Source organism: Anas platyrhynchos, chromosome 1, assembly GCF_047663525.1.
Source record: "Anas platyrhynchos isolate ZD024472 breed Pekin duck chromosome 1, IASCAAS_PekinDuck_T2T, whole genome shotgun sequence".
Classification (NCBI taxonomy): domain Eukaryota; kingdom Metazoa; phylum Chordata; class Aves; order Anseriformes; family Anatidae; genus Anas; species Anas platyrhynchos.
The window spans coordinates 136,235,546-136,252,678 of NC_092587.1; the positions used below are offsets into that span (position 1 = coordinate 136,235,546).

General features: G+C 41.6%; 1 protein-coding gene across 2 annotated transcripts; it reads right to left on the reverse strand.

The window, feature by feature from the left end:
* Window positions 1–435: 435 nt before the first annotated feature.
* ASMT (acetylserotonin O-methyltransferase) lies at window positions 436–17,117 on the reverse strand. 2 transcript variants are annotated; one of them, XM_038173140.2, is made up of 9 exons: window positions 8,983–17,117; window positions 7,618–8,209; window positions 5,590–5,764; window positions 4,786–4,915; window positions 4,032–4,100; window positions 3,415–3,533; window positions 2,558–2,698; window positions 1,415–1,537; window positions 437–1,117 (listed from the first exon to the last, which is right to left on the reverse strand). In XM_038173140.2, the coding sequence occupies exons 2-9, from the start codon at window positions 7,687–7,689 to the stop codon at window positions 906–908; spliced, it is 1,041 nt and encodes a 346-aa protein (XP_038029068.1). In that variant the 5' UTR covers window positions 7,690–8,209; window positions 8,983–17,117; the 3' UTR covers window positions 437–905. The 2 variants fall into 2 exon arrangements, with proteins under 2 accessions (XP_071886278.1, XP_038029068.1); XM_072030177.1 differs by lacking the exon at window positions 7,618–8,209 and having other exon boundaries at window positions 436–1,117.
* Window positions 17,118–17,133: the final 16 nt, after the last annotated feature.

Genomic DNA, 17,133 nt, shown 5'->3' on the forward strand with positions numbered 1-17,133 from the left:
ATGCTGTAGATGACTACTGAGAAGAATGTCTCAGGCTCCTCTAATCTCCAGCTTAATGTGCAAAAGTAATGAATGCTCATGCCATATCAGCAAAGTGATTTTCCGGTACCTTCTCTAAATCCTTCTCACTCCAGTAATCTGCATTTCTGCTTTAAAAAAAAATAATAATAAAGTGGGTTATTACAGATTGTGCTTGACCAAATGTTTTAAAGAGGAAGCATGCAGTAAAGACTCAGTGCCTAGGATGCATCATTTTCCCTCTCCACTGCCAACTCAGGACCTGTCCTATGAACAACATTACAGAATTTCAGCTACTCATTAAACTAGACTACAAAATTCTCTCCATTTAATATGAAATCTAAAGGAAATAAAAATAAAGTCATTTTTCAAGCCAAATTCCCTAAGGCTCAGACAGATTTTCTCTTGAAACTCAGAAAGATAAACCACAAGGAGACATATTTTAGTCTGTTTATACTACCTCAGTCCACAGGGAATAAAATAGCAGGTAACAGAGCTCAGTAGAGTGATCAGTTTTATTTTGCAGGAATCCAAGTAAAATTTCAGCTTTGCTTTTGTCGGGTACTGTGTTAAACTTGAAGCATAAGCTTTGGGGAGGGGGGAGGAATGACAGCCACCAGCCACACTGCAAATTTATTTCATGGATTATTTATTGTGGAACAGGTTTTGATTTCTTTCTCCCCTATTCAGAGCCAAAGGCAAATCCTACTCAATCGGCCAGACACACAACCCATGCACACTCAAATTGTATCATTACTGATTCTCCTGACAATATATCAGCTTACAAAAAAGTTGAGGGCCTTCAGTAAAAGCTAAGTTGATAACTGCCCTCTAAGAAAAGAATATTAGATTTCTCCACTTCTGTGCTTCACAACATGAAGGTACTTTTATTTCCTTCCTAAAATTGCATCATAAAGTTTTCCAGTTCTCTTCACTTGAACCTCTCTGAAGCCAGCTGCCACAAGGAGCTTGCTGTACTCTGCAGGTGTTCGCTCTTTGCCTTCTGTCTGTACCAACATATTCATTGAATACAGTTGGGTTTCTATGGGTCCACTTCTATCTTCCTTCAGAAGGGACTCAACCAGCAGCACTCCACCACCTGGTTGAATAAAGAAAATTCAGAAAAGACACATGCTGAGCTCTGAGAAGATAGGATATTTTTCAGCGGAGTTGTTAGACCAGATCCCAACGTGCAGTTTCGGGAAGCAGCAGCCTCTCAGGTAGCGAGATCTCAGACCTGACAGGCTCAGTGACTCACCACTGACTCAGGAAAATGAACGCTCAACCAAGAAACCTCTGCACTCAATCCCTGCCACCCAAGTTGCCCACTGAAGCTGGTGTGCTCCATATAATTAACAGGTGGGAATTGCCCTGTTCTTCAGGAGCTCACACCTACCGGGTCTGCAAGCCTGGTGAACTTTTGCCAGTAGCTGCCCACATTTGTCATCATCCCAATCATGCAGTATCTTAGATAAAATATAGAGGTCAGCTTCCGGGATTGAATCTTTAAAGAAGTCTCCTGAAAAGCAAAAATACATCCTTTCACAAACCCCCCAAGACACAGAGGGGGGTTAAGCAACTTGTTTCAGATCTCTTCAGTGATAAAGACTCTTGGCTTGCCAGGGCTGTGACCCACATCAGACAGCAACAAAGCTACCCAGGAAAGATGGAGCTGCAGCATAAATCCATAAGGAAAAAATGCACAATCTCACACCTTCTAGTGATACCTTCTTAGTTATGCCTTTTGTTCAACACCTGGTGTACTGCATTCATATTTTTCTCCCTTCATCTCGCTTTCTCATTGCCACTCCTAATTCTTTGCATCACTGGCACACAGAATGTTTCTTGTGTTTCTCCATCTTTGCTTTTATATTTTCCCTCCCTTCCTTAAAGGCTTCTTTCCTCTCTCAGCTCTTCTAGCAATATTAAGTCCCTCCAATAAATGCTTCTGAAAACATAAAAAAATGAGATCTCTCTACACTCCTTTTCATCAGAGAGAGTACGAAGAGCTCACAAGGTCTGAGGACTAGGCAAGAGCAACCTAGGCTAGCTCACCCACACTCAAAGCCTGAAATATCTCAGGACACGTCTAGCCAGGGAAGGAAAACCCTTTGCTCAGAGCAGGTCTGGTGTCCCACACATCTGCCAGGAGCTCTGCACAGGAGAAAAGGGAACATTAGGAAGCTCTGTAATGTGACATGGCAGTTGTTAACAAGCTGTGGCAGCACAACTCCAACACAACTGCTTCTGGGAGTGCCCAAACATCCTCAAGCTGCTCTGTATGCCCATTCCCGCTGTCAATGCTCCTGCATCGGCAGGACAAGCAAATAACTCTAGATCCAAAGGCTGGGAAAGCTGCTCTCCTGCCTCACTCCTTTCCAAGTGGACGCTTCCCAAGGCAATGCTGTACAAGGGCACTTTTGGTCACTAATCTCCCATGTGAGTAACCAGGTGGAGGAGGCCTCTGTCACCTGCAACCCCGCAGATGAACACTCTGCTGCTGCCCACCAGCACCCGCTCAAGTAATGTCCACACTTACCTTCGTGGAAAGCAATCCGCTGCTCTTCAGGGGGTATGAATCGATCCTTGGCCACTTGCACGACTTTTGGCAGGTCATAAATTGTGACTGTGCAGTTTGGGTACAAAGAAACACACTCCCGGGCCAAAGCTCCTCCACCTCCTTGTGAGGGGGCAAAAGAAGAGCAGTGCTGAAACAAAACCACCCCATTCTTCCATCCCCAACACAAAAGTGATGCCAACAGAAGCGTGTTCAGCCTCATGGCACCTGGCAGGGCACATTTGTTCCCCGTGTGCCACAGGAATGGAAGAGGGACATGAGTGGCCACCCAGGCCCAGCCGAGGGAAGCCCAGGCCTTACTGCCCTTACACAGTGCCTCTGGCAGACCCAGTGGTATGTGCTGAAAGGTGGGAAATGAAAACAGAGCTGCTACACCAGGCACTGGGGAAGCAGGGATGGAGCACCGAGGGAGTCTGACAGGTCCCATGAATCTTGGCAGTGTTCAGCAGCACTGGGGTAGGAGGCTGCAGCACACAGTCTCTCCTCCTTCAGTCAATGAAGGTTGAAATAGTTTGGAAGAACATATCAAACAAGACAAGAAAAAATACCAAACTGACACATAAAGGAGATGAGCCACTATTCACACACATCAAACTCTGTAGGCTAAAGTATTCATCTTCCTAATGCTTGCACCACTTTATTATTTCTCATTTTAACTCAATCCAACTGAGAAAATGTTCCCTTTATTGCTGATGAGATTCTGAGATATGCTCTGCTTTTCATTGCTTTGCCCTTCATATAACATGGGAATTATTTTTCTTTTCAAAGCTTGCAGAACTAACAATGCAGAGGCTTGTTGAAGATCTACTGATGCTCACCTCCTAAGTCATAAATCCGTGTGAAAGAGGAAAGGTCAAATGCAGTAAGAACATCTTTACCACATATACCCCAGATTGAGTTCTGGCCAGCCAAGAATTTCAGCATTTCTTCTTCGGACCTAGTAACGCAAACAGGTACAGCACACAGAAATATAACGTACTTAATGGTGACTCTTACTATAGAAGTCTTATTATGAGTTTCAGCTTAAACATTATCTCATTGCATTTGAAAACAATGCATTCTCTTTGCACACAAATCTGGCTTGAGTCTTCCTGTAGCAAGCTATACATTGCTGCACCTGAGCAGGTAATTAAGACTAGTTAAGTTCAACAGTGTATTACTGCTAGTTCTCAGGCTTCCAAGGGATTTTTTCCTTCAGTTGCCACTGCCCCTGTAACAGAGACCTGTGATATGTTTTTCACAATATAAAATTATACTTGTCTATTCCAACTATCAGAGTTCTCCAGTAATGGATGTTGCTGGAAAGGAAAAATATCTTCATGATGTTTCTAATGAGTGGAATTCTCACATCATTGTATTTAATAATACTCAGCCATGATTAAAATCATAAAGTTTATCCACAATAATAATGGTATTTCTAAAAATATACTAATACCTGTACATTGCTCCAAATGGGTCTTTTGATGAAACACCAAAAGCTCTTTCATATTGGTTCCTTCCTTCTCTAAAATTCAACCGAAAAAGCATATTAGCATGAATTTCTTTTATCATTACTCCAAAAATACATAAGAGCTGAAGTTTCAGCTAGTGTGCATGATGTTCACCTCTAGACAGACTATACACCTGTGTATTTTTCATGGATGTAATGACATCCTCACCTACCAGTCCCAAAAGATGATGAAATATTTTTCAATTTTCAACAAGACTGTCTGGTTCTTTACAGGACTGCATCTGAGATAAAGGTGCAATATGGCTGTGATCATCACCAATCACCACCTTCACGCATAGCAAATCTGCTGCACAGACTGGATAAAGCAACACGTCGGTCCCATACTAATTTACTCTTACAGGCTTTTGCAACAGAAGTACCCTTAGCCATTGTTTCTCATCATTTACTTTGATGCCTCCTAAAATAAGAGTGACTGTAATGAACAAATCTTTTCCTGGAACCAAAAACACACAGAGGTATGATTCCTACATCTACTCTAACATTAGAAGAGAAAAGAAAACAAGAACACACAGACAGTAGTGACAACAGCAGAGACCAGCAGGTTCTTGTTCTTTCCAAGAACCAACCAGTGTTTTCCTTGTGCCCTTCGCCAGAAAGGCACCAAACTGAGAGCAGACATACAGATGCAACAAAGCAGCCTGAAACACATAGCAGATGACACCCGCCTTCTCCTCCTCACCTCACAGCATCGGTCAGGTAGTGCCAGCACAAGTAGACTGTATTGGAGTAGTACATCATAATATGGTACTGAGACTTGGGGCTTGACTTTGTAAGGTAGATGTTGGAAATTTCTGTGTTTCTGTAGAGGGCTAAGGGGTGAAATAAGTGTGTTTACTAACATGTATGATATCATCTTACAAGCCTATTGTATCCATCATCGGCACACATCTAAATAACCCAAAAGAGAGAAACATTTCTTCTACAATCAGTCCCTCCAACTGTAATGTGCAGCACAGTATTCCAACCATGCTGAAATTTTCTGCTTCTCTTTTAGATGAAAAGGGTTTGGTGCTCCCAAGGGATGGTCTTCTCTTCCAGCTATGGTAACTGGCCTAACACTATATATCACCTTTCCCCACAAACCTCATCTCACTTTCAAAACCATCAGATCTTTAAAAGCTTTAGTTTCTTCTTTCCACCCTTTAGATGGTACAAAGAGGATGGAGCCATGCTATTTTCAGTGGTGCTCAGTGCCAGGGTGATAGGCAATGAGCACCAACCGGAGCATAAGAGTTCCCGTCTGAACATCAAGAAGGACTTCTTTACTGTTCAGGTACTGAACACAGGCACAGTCCATCCACAGCGGTTACGGACTCTACTCTACCTTCTTGGAGATTTTCAGAAGCTGTATGGCCATGGTCCCAGACAACCTGCTCTGGATGGCCTTGCTTGAGCAGGGGGTTGGACCAGATGGCTTCCAGAGGTACCCTCCAACCTCAACCACTCTGCAATTCTGTGATTCCTCTTCTTCTGCCTTTATTACCTCCTTTTTGTGTCAGCTCTACTGACAAGAGCTTCAATCCCACGCAGGCATCCAGAAGTCTTTCCATTCCTGTGGTGCTGGTACCCAGGCGTGCAGCAATCACATCTAAAGACAGAGGATCTCCTGACTCCAGCAGAAGATCAAACACTCCCAGCTCACAGGCAGTGAACATAACCTGGGAGTGAGGGGAAGGGGATCAGATGAAAGCACCATAGCTTACCACATTTCTAGAGGTGCTGTGTTGGAGAAAATATGCATATAATAAATCATTAAACATTAAATATATATATATATTATTTCAAATACACAAGTCCAGTAATTAGGCTAAAGTTTCTCTGAGCTCTGAATACACCATAGATTGCTTGTAGTGAACCCTTTTTCATTTCTTTTCCTTTACTGCCCAAGCCATACAGTGGTTTAGTCTAACAAAGTTCATATTTAGAGGCCAGGTTTTAGCTGTGAATATTTCTGCCTGCACCTTAGTTTCAGATCACATTCACAACAGTCTCACTTGCTTTTTGCCCAAAGAGCTCAAAGACAAGACTGAATTAATTGTTGTTGTTATTTAAAAGCTAATTATCTAGCATATGCTGCAGTGACCCTGGAGAATCTCCTGTGGTCTCCAGCAGGAGTGAGTATCCCACTCTGTAGACCCTTTTGGGGGAAATGTCCACACACACACAACTGTTTTATCTTCAGGGACTGATGTCCATGGCTACAGCAGTCTCCCTGATGAAAGGAGGTTTGTCTCAGACAAAAGGGCCAACAGAAACATGCCATATTTTCAAGGAAATGAAGGTGTGTGTACCAACTCCAGGTACAAGCCTGCAACCTTCAGACAGACATACATAACCACACATAACAAGAAAAATATCCTTCTCTAGCTGTACACAGTCAAGTAATGGATAACCTATTTCACTGGCCATGTAAATGCTCCAAAACCACTGAGAAAGTCATCAACTCATTTGACTGCCTGTATGATAAAGTCCTCAACTTGAGTTGATAAAGTCCATGGGAAGCTACTTTTACCTCAGTAAGAGTATATGTTGTGGCTTAACCTCATGGCAGCATGGTTTTAACTGAAATTGAGATCGTTTCTCAGTAACATAACATTGTTGTTAGTTTTGGAACTGTTTATCTGTCATCGATCGTTTGCTCCTCTCTTCACTAAATACTGTGTTTTTCAGGAGCCTTTGGATGCAGCAGCATTTGCAGACCTCTGAAGTGCATTCCTTCCATTACTAGGTTGGTTAGAGATACAGCAGAGGATAGTAAGAAAGAAAAAAAATACCCTACATTGGAACATGGGAATTTTCTGCCTGTGTGCTCACGCACATGTGCAAAGGCAAGCAACATCAATAAACATTAAGGAAATTGGAAAAAAAAAATGTGCTACCCTGTGCCTTAATCAGGTATTGTCTGGAAAAGAACATTTCACTTTTTTTTAAAAAAAAAAAAAAACTCTGAAAAGTCATTATATCAGACTCTTTTGTCCGCCTGAAAAGAAGTAATACACAGAAGTTACCAAGATCTGCCTAGTGCGTAATACACACAGTAAAAGACATGCAAGAAAGAAAGAAACCATCTCAGAACGTATTTGAATAATCTTGCTGTTTGGGTGGTATGAAAAGGAAAAAGAAGGCAATGTCAGTCAGTCCTCTGGTTTCTAAACTTCAAACATGAAAAGTGGGAAGAAATCCCAAGACCTACAGAGCTTTGCATGTTGGAGGCAGTCAAACAACAAACCCTCATCTATAAATCTGTGTGTTTTTAAAGTCTCACACAGAGGCAAGATCTGCTCATCCAAACTCCCGAATGTCAAAGGGATCTCAATAAATGTTAAGTCTAACCTGAGGAGCGGGGACTTCTTTTCAAATTTCCTTCATGGCTAGATGAGTAGATAGTACATTTTCCTAAGAGACTGTTTTATTTCTAAAGATTTACATTAAAGAACTAGGGTGATATCTTTGAATATTTCTGTCAGCATACTTTAAAGAGTTGTATCCAAGACTGATTTATAGTTCTTACCTTTGAGACTAAAAATCCATTGTTGTATTGCAAGATGATTTGAGGATAGTCAAGGTCTTCTGTGGAGCCCATTTTCCTTCTACAGTGAGGCTGAGATCCTCTGCCTGTCTTAATTTAAATAAGCTTCTTTCTACCAGGCACAGAGCACACCAGCTGATCCACTTAATCTTATTGTTTCTGAGAAACACTTTGGTTACAAAACGAATGAGCTAAGTTATTTGGCTTCCACAGGCTTTTCTACTAGCTTCAACTGTTTCTTTGCATCTTCTTCCATCATCAAGCATAAGGCTAAAGAAGCAGCGAAGATTAAAGTGGCACTGTTGGCTCAGTGGTCAATTAGCAGGCTGGTATTTAAAAACAATTGAAAGCTGAAGACATCTGAAGACAGCTGAACTCTGAAGAACTTACTACAGAGTAACACAAAGAACTTGAACTCAATGAGATGCACCAGGAGTTCATAAACCAAAGCAGAGCCGTATTCCAGGCCTGTTCAAAAGGAGCTATTTTCCATCATACTGGCATCTTGATGATGGGACACATCCCCGGAATAGGAAATTCCTGACATACATCTGCTAGCCTAATGAAATGTGACCTGGAGGAAAGAAGACAACTTGGTGAAATTCCTTAAGTGAAAATGGGACATTCTCAGCAGCTCAGAGCAGAGGAATATCCACTTAGAGCTAAGCTGTCAGGGCATACTGCTGGCCAAGCCTGGCATCTCAGACCACCCCAGCTCCACTCACCCCTCGCTAACCACAAACTACAAGCATGTACACAGCACTTATCTTGACTCTACTGACACAGGGACTTGCTCTGATCTGGATTGCATGCCCAGGCCTCAGACCTTACCCATGCACAGAAAAGACTGACACAACTGCTACGGAGGAGGAAAGTGCTGCTGTAGAAGTACTCTGAGGGCAGAGTCCATGCAAGGATCTGAAGGAGAAGAAAACATTCCACCAGAGTCAAGGTCTGGAAGAATTTCCACTGGGGCATGGAAAGCCTGGCTCTGCTCCCTGGCCTGGTTTGCCAGGCATGCCCACAGGAAGGACAAACAGTCCATCTAAATAGCCAGAGGTGACCCAGAATTTGATGTGGTGTGCACAGGTCTACAGGCTGCCACGAGGTACATCTGACCCATAAGTGCAGGAGCAGCTAGTGTGAGGAGAGGCTATGAGAGCCCACCTGCTGTGCTGCTTTGTCACAGTGACTAATTTGCCCTGACAATGATCACTTAGTTGATGTCTACAAGGAATTAAGTCTGCAATTGTTTCTTTTCTGTATTTTGTAGGTGTCTTCCCACATAAAGGCTTAGAAGGCAGGGCCTGTTTGATAATTGCCAGTGATGGTAGCAGGGGGTCCTACCTGTGATTTGCCACATTTTGGCAGAGAAAGGTGCTGAGGAAAGACAAGATATTCTACATCTTCCAACTGGCTGCCATGGTCTTCCTCCGCTTCTTTGTAAAATTAGCCACGGACATCCAGAAAAACCTTAGGAGGAAGGAATGAACTTTATTTCAATGCCAGATATGGGAGGGGTTTTGTCTTCATAAACTGCCCCACTATTCACTGCACCAGCTTGTAAATGCTGGTCATCCTGCCCTCAGCATTTGTGGGCAACCCTCAGGTGAGAACAGGCCCTTTCCATTAAGGAAAGAATTGAAGTTTTACATCACACATTTAATGACCCTTCAGGCAACAACATTAAATGAGAACAGGACTCGGGTGATACAGTAATGGCAATGTGTTATAAAATAGTACTTTTCCAGCTGTAGTTTTCCTTTTTTTTTTTTTTAAACCATGATTCAGCAATAAAGTTACCAGTCAAAATCAGAGCACTACAATGATCCACATGCAGCTCAACATTTTTTGTACTTTAGCTTGGTGCATCTTTAAAGACGTGCACTTTACAGCATTGTTCCCATACAATATTTTGATAGTCTCCTCCTTTCCTAGAAAGTCAAATTGTATTTATCTGCTACTGCAGAAGGTTAGTTCTGTGCTCTTCTTTTGATCCTGCCTCATTTTTTAGAGGAAACAATCCTGATTTTTATGTTCTTTTCACTGCATCCACAAAGTGGTCGAAACATTCTCAACCGAAAGTTTCCACTACATAATCCTTCTGAAAAACCCTATTTTCTATTCTGATCCTTATATTTCAGCCAATAGACGTATTTGTTTTAGCCATTAATGAAAAAAGTGACATCTAATTAGCTAGCTGGAACAACTAACTCTTAAAGTAGGTTATCAGCCTTTTTCCCCCTCTGTATACAACTCAGACTATTTCCTATGTTCTAAGAACACAAGGTGTCCTGCATTACCAAAATATTTAAACTGAACATAAAAAAGCTGAAGCAAACCCCAAACAGTAGAAACATCAGCCTGGACATCATCAGCTCATCAGCCTGGACGGCACAGCCTGTAACTACACTGCCTTGCTAGTGCAACACACTTAACTTTTCTGTACAGGTTAGATTCTGTTTATTTTGTACTGTCAATGCTGGAGATCACAACACACTTTTATGCCAGAGTGATGCTGGCATCTGTGCAGCTTGTACTTAACAAGATGTGGTTCCTTTGAGGGAATAACCAGAAGAACCTGCTGACTTGCATAACCATGTCACCTGCTTTCTCTTGATACCTTTTCCTCTCCTCCTAATAATAATAGAGGAAATAAATTGTACTTAGAGAATATCATTATCCCAAAGCTTGTGAAGGTGTAGGAGAATTTAAAAAATTCTCTACCAAAGGTCAGTTCTTCAACTCTGCCTGTTACTGAGAAACATCACTGCAAATTGGTGCAATTTCGCCCAAGCACAGAAATTTCCCCCTCCCAATACAAATGATTTCATAACAGCTATTTGGGTTCAGGCCATCAGCCACACTGAAAGGAAATACTCCCCATGCTATAGTTTTGTCTTGAGTCCCAGCCTGTTTTCTTCAAATGGTTCAGCCACAGATTGGTTATCAGATATTACCATGACATTTAGTACAGATGCATTAAAGAATCATAAGCATAAAAATGCTCAACCCTTGATTCATGTAGTTTTGACTAAATAACCAGATATTATGTGCACAACCAGTAACTTAGTGTGTTGTAATGGGCCATAAATTCACCGCACTGAGGGCAAAGTTATAGAGTACAAGAAGCTCTGGTAATAAAATGACCACACAGTTGATTAAATCCAATTGAAGTACTTTTTCAATTATGACCATGTCTGTCTGTTGAGGACACCAGATGTAATCATCTAATGGGATTACTACCAGCAGCGAGATGCAGGGGAGGAGTGTTACAGATAACCCACATCAGATTGATGCAAAGCCACACACACTGTGTTGCTGTTTCCAAGTAAATTGTTACTGAGGCTTAAAGCCTAAGCTCCTTTTAAGCTAGAAATGCATTCACGAAGATGAAATTGCAATGGCTTTTTTTCTCTGGAAACCCCATCAAGGTTTTTGTCATAGTGCTTACAGTAACAGCTTTAGCCTGCATGTGATCCATCTCCAAGTTTCTGTCTTGATGATGAATTTATCTTTGCCTCAGTGACTCACTACAAATAAATACTACGCATACACACCAAAAAAAAGTTGTTTTCGTATAATATTTTAAATTGTGAAATGGTTAATGAGCAAATCAGATTTATTTAAGGTGAAATTAATGTCTCTGTAAGAAATGACAGATTACACTATTTGCATAGTGCAACCTTCCTTATAAGCTATAAGGACATGCTCAGGGACATGACTACAATAATGAGCTTCAGTAATGCCAGTATGGAAACAACTGTGCTCACTATCATTAGTGAGCCTCTAAGTATGCCCAGCTTATATCAGATATCAGTTGGCCTGAATATTCATTAATATTGTTTAAACTTTTTTATAAGGATTCCAGCGTTCCAAGACACTCAGTATCATACTTTGAAGCAGAACATACATTTTTCAATTAAACATACATTTTCTTTTTTATAACTTTTAATTCTCGTGTTTTATAGTAGATGCTTTTTCCTAGGAACCTCACTGTTGGTTCTGTCAGTTTTGAGACCAACTCATTTTAGTTTCTCCTGTTTACAACAGATACGTTACTAGCAGACATACAGAGCAGGCAGGAAATCCTGTATACCCAGCTTATTCTCTGAACAAACCCTCCCTCTTCTCAGTTTTTCTGTTTCAAAAAAAAAATTAAAAAAAATCCAAAAACGTCTTCTAAAGACTATTGCAAAAAATCCAGAGTTGGTTTTGGTGTAACTTCCTAGCCTGCAAAGAATCTCTCAACAAGTAATTTACCCAAGTAGATATTGAGATCCCTATCAAAGGAAGGTCCCAGCAGGTAAGAAGCATAGTCTCTGAGGATCAGAGACAGACAGGATCACTAGCTAAAACTGGTAGACTGAAACTTAAAAAGAGACAGGCAGCAGCTGGAAGCAGGAAGGATTTCATGGCAGATATAACTTGTCCTCTGTCAGATATCACAGAGGCAATAGGTGGACGCACAACAATGCTGGCATAGGCCACTTCACACTAATCTGTCATTTTTCTGTCTTCCAAAGTGAGCAGACACAAGACTCCCTGAGTCTTGGCATGAGCAAGCACCCTTGAAGTCCCTTCACATGGTGGTACACCCCAAATGTTTCTTACAGCCTTATGCTGTTGGTGATCAATATCTGGTGCAGAGAGCAGGAGTGTCCAGGACTGTGCACAGAGCTCCAAGGAAGACCTAGTCTGAGGGTGACAAATCCTTGCTCAGACACCTGTTTGGCACACTGCTAGCTGGGACTGACTGCAGTGCCCCCACACAATTAACTCTTCTCATTGACCCACAAATAGCCCAGCTTCAAGGACAGCACTCCCGAGCATCCCATCCAGACCAGGTGGAGCTCATTTCACAGCTGCCACAGTGCACACATGACTGGGTTAGTTATCAATTAAAAAACAGCTCCAAACAGCCTTAGCCCTTCAAAAGTTATATAACCTTCAAAACTTTTAGTGGAGCTAATCCACAAATTTATTGTGAGGCAGCAGGAGACACATTCAGGGAATGCAGCACATGAGAGGGCAACTGGTACAATATATTTTCCGTACAACAGTTAAAAGAAAGGATGGCAGTGCACATAATTTAACACAGGCCTTGAGCCTGGTATCAGATTAAGTACAACAAAAAATATATAGGCACACTACCTTTAGACACCAATGAAATAGTACTTGCACATATAGGAACTTAATACAGCAGTAGGATTCATTCTGCACACCTAGTACTGAAGGATCAGCCACAACTTGATTGCTGCTTTAACAGATGCCGTAGAGGCAGCTCTGCAAATTTCTTGTGAGGTAGCAAGGGAAAGATTCTGCAAGTAAAATATACCTTGGGCTGGAGAAAGGCCAGGCCAACAGAATGCAACTGAATTAAGGCACACACCAGGCTAGTTGGTTTAACTGCTGCCTTACCTGACAGCATCTCTACCTCTGCTATCAAACAGGAGCAGCTGAAAATCTCTTACATGATCATATACATGTTCAAGAACTGCCCTAAAGCTGACACTGATATGATGTCCACACAACATTTGTCAGTGATGGACTGCACAATCCTGTGCTTGCAGTTTTGGAAGCCACACCTGAAAATACCATTTTCTCTAACAGCTTTCAAGCTAACACTTCCAGATAACACATTAAATCCTTTATTAGCACAACCTAATCATGCATATGCCCTTTTTCTAAATCACTGAATAGCTTACAAAGGTAGAGTCAGTTAGAAAAAACATGGATTTGGTCATGGCTTTGGTAGCCACTTCGTATTAGCATCAATTATTCTGGCAACATGACTCATACATTATCAGAATTACTTTACCACAGTAGGCAGATAAAAAGCACTACAACAATGATATGAAGGGCTTGGACTTGCCCTTGTGGAGAAGCCATAGTTCTGTTGAATAAGTTCCTCTTCCACTCACCTAGTATGGGTTGAGGCTTAAGATAAAAGGAATGAGGGGCTGGCAAGTGCAGAGACTCATCGAGACTGAAAATTCTTTCAAAAAAAAAAAAAAAAAATCTTTGTTTCTTCTCCATCTTGCTCACCCAGTCCCTTGACATTCTGATAAAACGGTGCATAAATCTGTATTTCTAGTTACTCCCCCAGGGATATAAATAGCATAAATAATTGACAGGAACACTGACAGACAAATGGAATAAGATATCTAACTGATGCGATGGGACAGAAGTAACACGCAACTCATGGCAAGTCTAGGCAAAGAGTGAGAGTCAGGTTAGTACTGGTACATAATCCTCATGGACCACTTTTAGAGATTAAATATGCAGGCATTATCACAGTTGTATTTCTAGCAGCACTAGAAATATAATTAAAAAATAAAAAGCAACTGTAACCAAAACCAGTAGTATAGATTATTGGAACTCCGTTAATTAAGACCAAAAGTCTGCTGATCAAAGTTTGAAGTCCGTTTCAAAAGGACACTGACTTAAAGCAACTAAAATGACAAAGGGTAGACATTAAATACTTATTTTTCAATATAAACTCAAGGACAATCACAATACATACACTGAAGAAAAAAAAAAAAAACAAACTAATTTTATCAGCTATTAGTCAGCTCCTGAAAGTCAGTCTTGCAAATACAAGCAATCAGGCAAGCTTTAAGTAGTCAGCATCACAATACTCCCCTAGAAGAGGGGAAAAAATAACAGTGACTGCAGTATTTGGGTTCTAGAAGCCACTATAGAGCCTGCTGTGTCCTAGATTGACTCATTTAAAACACAAAGACCCCTAGAATATAATGGGTAGAGATATATTGATGTAGTCAATACAGATCAGTTGATTTCGGTTGGAAATGAGGAGACATTTTTTCTTAGGAAGAGCAGTCAGGCATTGGAATGGGTTGCCCAGGGAGGTGGTAGTGTCACCGTCCCTGGGGGTGTTCAAGGGAAGGTTGGACGTGGTGCTTGGGGACATGGTTTAGTGGGTGACACTGGTGGTAGGGGGATGGTTGGACCAGGTGATCTTGGAGAGCTTTTCCAACCTTAATGATTCTGTGATTCTATGATTACTGTAAAAATTATATTCTTTAGGTTATTGCATCAGCAAGGTTTTTGTAGTATTACCTCAGCCGTAATAAACACTTCAATAATAGCATTGGGCAGGACATAATTTATATTTGTGACAATATTAAAATTGTATTTTCAACTCTTTTCAGGTTTCCTTGCAGTCCAAAGGCCATCATCAATAAAGACTTTGAAAAGCGACAACGGAAGGCATGGTGACACCCACTACAGTCCCCAAGTACATCCACACTCCCATCATCAAATTGACTTGAGCTACAGAAAAAAATCTGAATGGGTTTTAAACTCGGGTGTGCTGTAGCAGGCCACTTGCAGCAGGACAGCATTCAGCTGAAGGCATCACTATCGAGCCCACAGATGGTCAAATGGACTGGAACATGCCCAGCCGTGAGTTACTAATGGAAAGAAAAGATCAAGAATAGCTACTGACTAGGCAAAGGACTTTTTTTTTTTTACTGGAGTCCATGTCACAGTGCATCTCACTGTAACTGAGCAACAGCAACCAGCCCCACACAACTGCTCGCTCACTCACACTCCAGGAAAGAATCAGACAAGCAAAAGTGAAAAGAGTTGTGGGTTGAGGTAGATAGTTAACTAAGTGAAGGGTGTGGGGTGTGTTGAAGACAGTCACACACCACTTCCCACAAGCAGACCAATGCCCCAACAGTCTCAGAGCAGCAGCCACCTCAGAAAGTCCCATGATTTACTGTTAAGCATGATGTTACATGACATGGAGCAACTAAAGTTTTTGTCAGCTGGGGCAGCAGCGCTCCCTCCCAGCCTCTTGCTTACTCCCGGCTTATTCCTGGAGCAGGTCAGTGTGAGAAACAGAGAAGGCTTTCAGACTGTGCAGGCACTCACCAGCAAAACATGAGTGTGTTATCATTACTGCTTTAGTCACAAACCCAAAACATAGCGCTCCATGGGCTGCTACAAAGCAGGTTAACTCCATCCCAGCCAGACAACAAGGACAAGGACACATGGATACAGTATCTGTTTCAGGGATTTCAGCACTGTAAAGATTTGAGAGTTTTCACGCAAAACATAAATCTGAAATAATACTGTGAAGTGTTAAGGCTAGATAAAATTGCAATGAGCATTTATTTACTGTGCAACTGTTAAGTACTAGCAGTTTTTAGGAAATTGTGATTGGTTCAGATGGCTGGCTCAAACTTCTTTCACATTCCCTCCCCACACTGTGGAAATTAAGCATTTGCAAGCTTCAATGAAATTTTAGGCTTTGAATCGACTGAGTTACTTTACATTACTGCACTTTTACATTGTACGAAGACAGTGCTGGATACGGTGTGTTAGGCTAAATGATCAAAGCCTGACAGACAAGCATCCTTCCCGCAACCCCTGCTCATCTCCTCTGACCTCAAAAATTGCCCTAGACATCAAGGGAGCTTATAGAATTTAATCGTCTCAGGCTGGGATATCAAACCTGGTCTTGGTGCCTTCTTTGTAGTGAAGAAAAAAATATCCAACCCTTCTTTTTTTCATCCCTATCAACTAACAATAGCTATTGGATTTCTCTAGTAGGAACACTTCGATGACCACCCACTGCCTTACCTGCTCCCACAAGTGGCAAATGACACATTGCATTCACAGCATGATGACTTCCTCAAAGTAGCACTACAAACTGGCATTTCCCCAGTTACACATATTAATCATCAAGACCTCCACATCAAGCCCAGCGGAAATCCACAGGATATGTTGTAGAAATACCATATGAGTAAGAACCCTCATCCTGAGCTCAAAGACATTGGTATTGACAGCCATCAGTTCAACTCCTTGCAGGACTGAAGACGGAATCACATACTTTTTCTTCCTTCCTTAAACATGGTGTTATGGACAATGCATCAGTATTTGATAGCAGGCTAAAAAAACACGCGTGCATTTATGAACAGGTATTCCACCAGACTTATCAAATACTTGCCATCAACGTTATACCGGATTTTAGTCAAATCATTACTAAAGGTAAGTTTATCTTCAACAGATTGTTTCTACCTCTCCAGCAAAGATCGTAGAAAAAGTAACTCGCCAACAAAAGCAACTAACTGCTCAGAATTCAAGAGACTGGTGGTGTTGAGATGATTAGATAAATCAGTTGAGGTCTCAGCCTCAAAAACAGTGGTGAAATTCACAAGATCACAAACTTGAAAAGTAATACAGATCTTTAAAAACATGATTCGCCAGGAAGAATCTCTCTTTTCCTTCCACATCTAGAAACAACTACGATATCAGCAGTGTGGTCTAGCAAAAAACACATCTTCCATGGAAACATGGATGCTCTCAGTCAGCTGGGGATCCAGCTGAGCTGCAGCACCAATATTCTTCTGAAGCACTCCAGGAAAGGGATGCACTTTGATTCGAGGCATCAGTGTGGGGAAAACTGCATCCAAAGGGTGTAGATAAAGAGCACATACCCTGCCAAATTAACAGTGGACATCGCCG